General features: G+C 36.4%; 2 protein-coding genes across 2 annotated transcripts in view; both read right to left on the reverse strand.

The window, feature by feature from the left end:
- LOC136858474 (armadillo repeat-containing protein 7) overlaps positions 1-8,908 on the reverse strand; it is a 57,022-nt gene extending 48,114 nt beyond the window's left edge. The window contains exon 1 of the mRNA XM_067138040.2: positions 8,638-8,908. Within this exon, the coding sequence (XP_066994141.2) occupies positions 8,638-8,746 (109 nt within the window). The 5' untranslated portion in view covers positions 8,747-8,908. The remainder of the gene's footprint in view (positions 1-8,637) is intronic.
- Positions 7,342-8,550, reverse strand: Arl2 (ADP ribosylation factor-like 2). Its single transcript, XM_067138042.2, has one exon. The coding sequence runs from the start codon at positions 8,358-8,360 to the stop codon at positions 7,806-7,808; it is 555 nt and encodes a 184-aa protein (XP_066994143.1). The 5' UTR covers positions 8,361-8,550; the 3' UTR covers positions 7,342-7,805.
- Positions 8,909-9,865: the final 957 nt, after the last annotated feature.

Consider the following 9,865-nt stretch of genomic DNA (forward strand, 5'->3'; position numbering starts at 1 on the left):
GCTAGAACTCTGTAAAAAAAAAAAAAAATTGTAGGACACCCTAATAGTAGTTTTGATAGCTATCCGGATACATTTCTAGCTCTCTCAATAAGTCCAAGGTACCATTCTTACTTTTTGTTTTAACCACAAAGAGTGAACCGAAAACCACTACTGGATGTTTGAGTTGGATAAGGCGACAAGATCTAGAACATCCTAGTCACTTTTGCAGTTCAAAAACACACCGAACATTATGTGAAAAACTAGTAATTTCTCCACCAGACCTTCACCTCTTGGCTGCCCTTTCTGTAGAGATTATACTCGCCTGTGCCTCGCCTTGCCTGGACCACGCCTCCACCTGTCGCAACTGGGAACTTACACAAACAACAATTTGCATATTGGTGATGAGCTGGACTGTGCAACGATCCATCAACTTGGAGGATACAAAATTTATTTTTATTCTTTTCCATTTCAACTCTATGCTAGGACTGGAATGGTAGCCTACATTTCTTAAGCTCATAACAGCTTCCATCCTATAACTAGCTGTAAATACCAGGGTGTCTACAGATCTCAGAAAATCATCATTTCTCATTACCATTTTTTTAAGTATTCCCTGAAACAAACAAATTAGGAAGAAAAAAAAAAGCCCTCTCAACCTTGTATTCAGTCTGTCTAATTATGTTTTTGCTTGTTTGCATTTATTTCTTAATACATTTAAGTGTACTATATAAATAATACAATAGTCTTGCACTTCCAACACTGTTAATTATTAGTAGCCCAACTTGGCAGGTTTGATCCTGGCTCAACCTGGTGGTATTTGAAGGTGCTCAAATATGCCAGCCTCATGTTGGTAGATTTACTGGCACATTAAAGAACTCTTGTGGGACAAAATTCTGGCACTTCTGTGTCTACAAAAACCGTATAATAAAAAATAAAAATAAAAAAATTTAGTGGGACATAAAATAAATAATAATAATATTATTATTATTATTATAACTATACATGAAAAAATGCATTTTCTCAAGAGAAGAATGCATCAATTGTTTATTCACCATACATCTGTTTATTCACCATACATCCACTATTTTCAAAAGTATCCATACTTTTAAAATGTCTTCATCTATACAATAGAGTTCTTTGCTATAATTACTATATAATTTAATTTGTCCATGGTTTTACTATTTCTATTATATAACTGTATAATTTTAATGCTGTGGTTAAGTGTGAGAGAGGGTCTTGAGCCCTAACACCACAAATATAGACAAATTACTTTCTACTTCTTCTGCTCCATCCACTTTTCATTTTTTAATGAAGGACATTCAAGACTTCCTGACATTTTCCTCTTGATCCTTCTTTTTTAAAGTTTATTTTTCTTCTGAGCATTCTGCTGTTTTATATATTGGAAGTGCGCACAAATGTGCATAGTACAACAAAAGAAATAATTTAAATATAATTTCTATTAATACTTAGTTTTGTGTATTCACTTATGGTTTTTGTTCGCTTTGTACACAGTTCGATGTGGTAACGATCACACGTCTTTTCACACAGTTGGCATATGCAAGTCTTCATCGGATTGTGGTACACCTTGTTTTTGCAGTGGGGATCATGGAAGCCGTGCACAGATAGTCTCAACAGTACATGTCTCATCTCGAAGTTTGCTGACGTCCAGGTCCTATCGATCGTCGCACCCGTGCTGTAGAATTCTGGCCAAATTTCTAGGCGGCGGTCCCTTAAACTTTGTAATTCTTGATCTGCTGCTATGGTAGATGGGAGCACGATGCTGTTTTGAAATATCAACAATTTTGTGATAGGGACATTTCTTATGCTTGAAGGAAATCTAACCCCTTATGGCTTGCATATGCTTCATTCAGAAGAATCTAACCATTAAACCGGCCAATAGTGAAAAATTAATAATAAACAGATCAAACAACAAAGGTTTTGTGAGGATTCTCAATGAGAGACACACTATTTATAGAGAAGCCCCTTTCCATGACAGAACTGCCTTGGAACAGAATCTAGTAAACTCCACAAATCATAAATCTTTTGTTTACTATTTTCATGCCTGAAAACATTATTCAGAACTATAATGACCAAAATTCCATATGACAACTTCATGACCTGTAGACACCCTGAATAAAATTGTTCACACCAGTCTAAATATTACATACTTTTGCTATTAGAATACAACTCATCGTTCATGAAGTCCCAATCAAAAAAATTATCAATTGTAGGACACCTTATAGTAGTTTTGATAGCTATCCGGATACATTTCTAGCTCTCTCAATAAGTCCAAGGTACCATTCTTACTTTTTGTTTTAACCACAAAGGGTGAACCGAAAACCACTACTGGCTGTTTGAGTTGGATAAGGCGACAAGATCTAGAACATCCTGGTCACTTTTGCCGTTCAAAAACACACCGAATATTATGTGAAAAACTAGTCATTTCTCCACCAGATCTTCTCCTCTTGGCTGCCCTTTCTGTGTAGATTATACTCACCTGAGAGCAAAGAGTGGCCATACATGAGAAAGTTAAGTACCATTGTTCTTGAACTAGGATAAGCTGTAGAGCTTCCAAGATGGAAGATCTGCGTTACATACTTATAAAACTCCTGAACGATGGTGTCGCTGTCCTTCACCATAAGCAAGCCCTTTTGACCGCTGGTGAAACTTAAATATAGGCCTACAAAAACACCTGAAGGAAATCTAACCCCTTATGGCTTGCATATGCTTCATTCAGAAGAATCTAACCATTAAACCGGCCAATAGTGATAAATTAATAACATACACCCACCTGAATGAACTGTACCCTGTTGTGCCCCACTCGGCATATATAAAGTGGGTCATTAATTCCACACAAATTAAATGCCACAGTTCTGAAAACATGCGTTACTCAGCATTCATGACAATGAACTGGCACCCTCCATCCAAGAGTTTTGTTTCAAATATATTCCACACACTTTAGATAGCTGTGTTCTGGCTCACATCATCATAAAAATGAATGTACCATACAAAATTTTCTCCAAACTCCAATGCACCTATGAAAGTAAGTTTCATACCTGGACTCCAAACAATTCTGAAAATACCTCTGGTAGATGGCAGCATCCATTTCACCTTTGATTTATGGTTTAAGTCTAATCATATTTCAGGTTGAGGGACTCATCACAAAGGTCCCTAGCAAGGTGTTCAGACAAGGGAAAAACATAAGCAGGTTTGCACTTTTATGCAAATGTTGATATTATGATCATAGCTTATGTGGAATCCAAGTAACATGGGCATGACTTTTCATAAATCCTACCTCCATTTTGTGGCCAGGATTTCAAACATGATCATTTTGGTGAGAAGCCAATTTAACTAATACGGGGTTAAAGATATAGATTATTAATCACACTCTATCTCAATGATAGACGTAAACATAATTATAAAGAATGGGTACCGTCCACCTAATCAATACTTTATTATGTCTTATTACTATGCAGTACTGGTTTCGACCTTCACAGAAGTCATCTTCAGCTGGTCATGAAATCCAAAGCTATCTTAACATATAATTTAAAAACATTACTAAATCCAATTAAGAAAGTCACATGATATGAGTGATAATATTAAAATATACAATGATATTATGTGACCTCTGGTTTAAATAACAAGTCTCAAGTATTATTACAATATTATAAGTCCACCTGTATATTGAACAGGTCAACTTCAATACGGAACCAAAATGAGAATAATTAAATAACAAGTGTCGATTTTTTATAACATGCATATGTTACTTAAAATTCTGGTGTACTGTTTGTGTGTTTGTGAATACCAGATAATTTGAAATGTGTTTAAGTGGCAAAAGAAAGCAATAAGATGTTAAAAGACAAGGCCAATAGGGAGTCATGCACACCTATGTTTCAAGAACTTGCAAATATGACCTCCCATCACTATACATAATTCATTACATCCTTAATATCAAAGAAAGTCTTGACGATCTGACCTCTCGTAGGAATGTACCTTCATACGATACACGGAGAAGAAATGATTTAGATTGACCGCATGTTAGACTGAAAAAGACACAAGAAAATTATAGATATAATGGGATTAAATTTTACAATAAGCTACCTACCCAGTGGAAAGATATGACCTTAAGTAACTTCAAAACATTTCTCAAAAAATGGCTGATATTAACCAGTTTTTATTCACTACGAATATGAAAGTCAGCACCTATAGGTAGGTAACACTGGTAGTTATGATGAGCTCTACGGTTACTATTCGATAGACAAATAGCCCAAAGTGCTATGATAAGCTTTCATTTTACCTTTTAGTGTATATAAACCTTTTAAATGTAGTGCTCCGTTTAATGACAATTAGATGTAGGCCCTATTTAATTTTTTTTTTAATGTAACTTATATATTGCATTTGACTTTGTCTATTGCAACTGTATGTTGTCTAACAGCAATAAACTGAATTGTATTGTATGATATGACCATCGGCGTGATCACCTTAGTACCTCCCATACTTTTGATGACAGTGGGTAATAAAATGACACTGATAGCGCATACTGGTGCTGTTCACATTTATGAGTAGTTGTAATATGTAGATCCAACAGATTTCATCTTTATAAACCTTTTAAAATCAATTACAAACGAAAAACAAGCACAAACATGCCCACAGATGTACATAAGAAATGAGCTACCACTCAACCATTCCATACTACAAATATCAACCAACATCTAATGAAGCAGTAGGTTGATTAATGCAATGTCTATATGCTATATGAGGTCCCCCAAGTATCCATATCCTTAGTAACCATCTAAAATGGCCAATGAGGAATTCGTAACTATCATGGTCTACATATGACAAATTTTAAAGACTCAACTGCAACAGAACACAAAGTGTTCCATTTTTAGTTTCTTTTAAAAATATATTCAGGTAAATTTATGTTGTATGTTTCTATACAGCATTCCAAATAACAGAATTGCACACACATACAACTGCCTTTGCTGGCAGGACCTAGTGTGGTATAGGCTAGAGCAATTTTGTTACTTTCATAGATCTGTCTCTGTCTTATCCTTGGCTTTGACAATATGAAAGTGACTGAGGTATGAGCAATGCTAGTAATGCAATGCTAGAGTAGGTGAAGCTTTATCTGACCCTGTAATAATTAAGAGGGGAATTCCTCAAGGCAGTATTATTGGACCTTTATGTTTTCTTATATATATAAATGATATGAGTAAAGGAGTGGAATCAGAGGTAAGACTTTTTGCGGATGATGTTATTCTCTACAGAGTAATAAATAAGTTACGAGATTGTGAGCAACTGCAACGTGACCTCGAAAATGTTGTGAGAAGGACAGCAGGCAATGGTATGTTGATAAACAGGGTTAAAAGTCAGGTGGTGAGTTTCACAAATAGGAAAAGTCCTCTTAGTTTTAATTACTGCGTTGATGGGGTGAACGTTCCTTTTGGGGATCATTGTAAGTATCTAGGTGTTAATATAAGGAAAGATCTTCATTGGGGTAATCACATAAATGGGATTGTAAATAAAGGGTACAGATGTCTGCACATGGTTATGAGGGTGTTTAGGGGTTGTAGTAAGGATGTAAAGGAGAGGGCATATAAGTCTCTGGTAAGACCCCAACTAGAATATGGTTCCAGTGTATGGGACCCTCACCAGGATTACCTGATTTAAGAACTGGAAAAAATCCAAAGAAAAGCAGCTCGATTTGTTCTGGGTGATTTCCAACAAAAGAGTAGCGTTACAAAACTGTTGCAAAGTTTGGGCTGGGTAGAACTGAGAGAAAGAAGGAGAGCTGCTCGACTAAGAGGTATGTGATACAAATTCTTATAATTTTGTTAATTACCACCTATTCAATACCATAAAAACGTAGTACAAACTTACATAGGCCTATTTATTAAGATGTTGATATGGTACATGTTTCGCTCCTTTTTCGTGAGCATCATCAGCCAATTATAATTTACTTAAGGTTATATAAGATCATGAAACAATTATTTTGGATTAAGATTATGCCTATAAGACTGATTGACAAATCTTATAATATTTTACAAGTCATATAACAATAAAATTATGTCTTTAAGTTAAAACATATTTGTCTAAAATCTATCTAACATTTTATTGACAAAACTCATCTGGTGAACATCCTTTAAAATTATTTAAAAAATAAAAAACTTCTGAGATCTGGCTAATTGTATTGATTCAATATTGCTTAACTTGTACCGTATGTTTGTCGTTAAAACTTCGTTAACTATATTGAAAATTTTCTGCAGTTGATAACTGTCTATGGTAAGGACATTTGACTTGTTCTCGTTGTTGCTGGAGTAACATTTATACAAATGTATTGGCATTAATTTTATATTGTCAATAGGAAATATTGTTTGTGAACAAACTTGTTGATGAAACACTTTCTAATGTGATATAGGATTTAAAATGTTCTCGTATGTTCCAAAATGGCAAAGAAACTGTTTCATGATCTTATATAACCTTAAGTAAATAATAATAAGCTGATGATGCTCACGAAAAAGGAGCGAAACATGTACCATATCAACATCTTAATAATATGTAAGTTTGTACTACGTTTTTATTGTATTGAATAGGTGGTAATTAACAAAATTATAAGAATTTGTATCACAAATAGATCTTCAATACGGACAAAGAAAATGAAATTTATAACCTGCAATAAGTGGTATGTTACAAGCTGTCAGCGGAGAGATGGCGTGGAATGACATTAGTAGACGAATAAGTTTAAGTGGTGTTTATAAAAGTAGGAAAGATCACAATATGAAGATAAAGTTGGAATTCAAGAGGACAAACTGGGGCAAATATTCATTTATAGGGAGGGGAGTTAGGGATTGGAATAACTTACCAAGGGAGATGTTCAATGAATTTCCAATTTCTTTGAAATCATTTAGGAAAACAACAGATAGGGAATCTGCCACCTGGGTGACTGCCCTAAATGCAGATCAGTATTGATTGATTGATGCCAATCCTTATGCAGCCAGTCCCTGCTATGAATGGTGTGAAAATGTTGCTCATAGGGTCGGTTGGTGTATGCATTTCAGTGGGCTTGGCAGACGGATATGTAATAGCAACTCTGGCTCGGTGAGGAAAGCAACGGGAAACTACCTCACTCCCCATTTCCCTGGTACGCCTCTTCAGTGATGCCTAGGCCATCTATGACAGCTGATGGCAGAGCTGTTGAGGATCCCACCAGCGGCATCGCTGATGGACTGAACACACACACACACACACACACACACACACATACAAAAAGATAACAAAATAATTGGGCAAATACATACATACCATACTTGGGACCACATTCATTTTCATGTATTTCTCTCCAATGAAAAATATCACCAATCTGTTAACCGATTTAATTACGACTATGACAGGGTATCTTCTAAGTAATCAGTTGTTAAAAGTAGGCCTACTAAGAGCTCTTCCACGTATCAGTTGCTAGACATAATAAGAGCTAACAGGTTAGAATAATTTCCTCCATTTAAGCACAAAATGATTCATCTCTTTACTTGGTCAGTAAATATTAACAAGATTTTTACGCGTGACTTAAATTTGATGCCAAATAACAATAACTTCATTTCTTAATTCATTCCAAAATTTGTAGTTATTAGGTTCAAGTTCTATACAATGTACAATATAAAGTGCGCATTTAGAATTTCCTAAATGTAATGCTTTTAATTCACTGCAAAATGATACTAAAATATATTTAGGGATTAGGCTCCAGTCTTTTCTTCTTAAAAAGGTCTTTTTAATGCTTAAATACTATATCAATTAATAAATTATAGAAGCGACAAATGTAACGATAAGCAACTTTAATCGAGAGTAAATATCCGAGATGCGATGTCGTCAACAAGCCAGTCAATTCCTTCAAGAAGATTTTCTCCAGTAACAGCACTACACCACACTATTTTCCAATGATGTGTTTTGATGGACTCGAGTTCTAGCACGTCTCTGATTTCTTCAGCAGATAAAGCTCCAGGCAAATCCTGTTTGTTTGCAAATACCAGAAGTGTAGCTCCGGCCAGTCTCTCCTCTCCCAGAAGACCATGCAACTCTTTAACGCAATCATCTAACCTCCGTTTATCTGCACTATCCACCACCCATATTAGTCCATCAGTGCATTCAAAATAGTTTCTCCAATATGAGCGGAGAGATTTCTGACCACCAACATCCCAAACGTTTAGTTTATAACCTCGATGTTCCAACGTTTTAATGTTGAATCCCAGAGTCGGTGATATTGTGTCGATCTGTTCCCCATTAAATCTCTTCAAAATAGTAGTTTTTCCAGCGTTGTCCAATCCTAACATCAACAAACGTACCTCCTTTTCCTTTTGTTTCATTTTCTTCAAAATCTTTAAAAGGCCCATTATTGACGTTAACACAAACAACTGACACTAACTAGTGTTACTTGCACAGAACTGTCACTGGAAAAAGTTTTATAAAACTATATGGAAGGGGTGCAAGTGCTTTAATGCAATACAACACACCGCCACCCACAACACAACCACTTCACCGCAGTACCAACTTAACAGAGAAGACATGCACTATGTCAGATATAATGAAAATGTAACATGCCCTCAAAATATACTTCAGCGCGTCTACGTTTTGATTACTTTTAATGTGAAATAAAGCGAATAACCTTACCGAAAGAATTTGTTCCTTGAAATTCATTCACAAGTTGTTCCAAAAATTCGAACCTTCCTACGCCGTTCTTTCCTGTACGCTTAATAAGCTGCTCACGAGTAGTGAACATTAAGAAATATAATCGTACAACGACGTAAGTTATTAGCTACTTTTACACATCATTTTCTACATCTCAACATCGCACTACTCAGCCCAAAGTGGCATCATCTTTAGTGAACACCTTCTTCTTCTCCTGTTTCGCGAGTTTCTGTGCGTAGTGCTTTGAACTTTGTTCAGTTTCCATAACTGTTTGTCGAACTTCAGTTGTTATTACGTCTGTTTGAGCACAGCCAACTGGATCCCTAGTAGCAGAGAGACGCATCAAACAGGCCGTGGTTCGAGCACACAAATATGTATAGCACAGCCGTCTCGATCCTCTTATACTGCCTGCTCTATGCCACTATTTTAACACAGGAAGGCGCGACTACCGACATTTCTCCAAGTCACCGTAAGAGTGCAGCAGTAGACGCACAATCTTCGCTGTTAGTGTGGGTGTAGCACTGTGTTATTGGTGCATGAATGTGTGTGTAAACCTGAGTTATTTCGTACAATAAGTAAACGAGTCTGGTCACTTTCGTTCGTACAAGAGATATTTTGTATAGAACTGTGAAATGAATTAATCATGTTATGCTAATAGATATTTCAAAAGTGATTGTAAGGTGTTGGTACCCGTTTCTTTTCGTTTGTGTAAGTCCTATTTTTCGTAGAACTGAAACTTCAGATTCTTTCCCCGAAATATTCAACTGTTGTGTACCATTTTGCCAATCTCGGCAAGGTGGTTCACAGCCAGAAAAGATACGACTCCATGAAATACCGTCTAGAAGGGAATTAAGAAAAAAGCGGCTGTCGGCTTTATCTAGGCAAGGACCTAATAAAGGAAGTAATTGGTTATCCTCAGATTACTCTCGCATCTGTGCCTTTACACCTTATTTCAGAAGGTGATGGAGCCTCCGCGGCTCAGGCGGCAGCGCGCCGGCATCTCACCGCTGGGTTCAGTGGTTCAAACCCCGGTCAATCCATGTGAAATTTGTGCTGGAAAAAGCGGAGGCGGGACAGGTTTTTCTCCGGATACTCTGGTTTTCCCTGTCATATTTCATTCCAGCACCACTCTCGAATATCATTTCATCTGTCATTCATTAATCATTACCCCGGAGGAGTGCGACAGGCTTGGGCAGCCGGCACAATTCCT

This window comes from Anabrus simplex, chromosome 1 (genome assembly GCF_040414725.1).
Source record: "Anabrus simplex isolate iqAnaSimp1 chromosome 1, ASM4041472v1, whole genome shotgun sequence".
Classification (NCBI taxonomy): Eukaryota; Metazoa; Arthropoda; class Insecta; order Orthoptera; family Tettigoniidae; genus Anabrus; species Anabrus simplex.

Excerpts from the sequence above, each read along its gene's own strand:
- Arl2 (XM_067138042.2), bottom strand. The coding sequence starts at position 8,360 with ATGGGCCTTTTAAAGATTTTGAAGAAAATGAAACAAAAGGAAAAGGAG.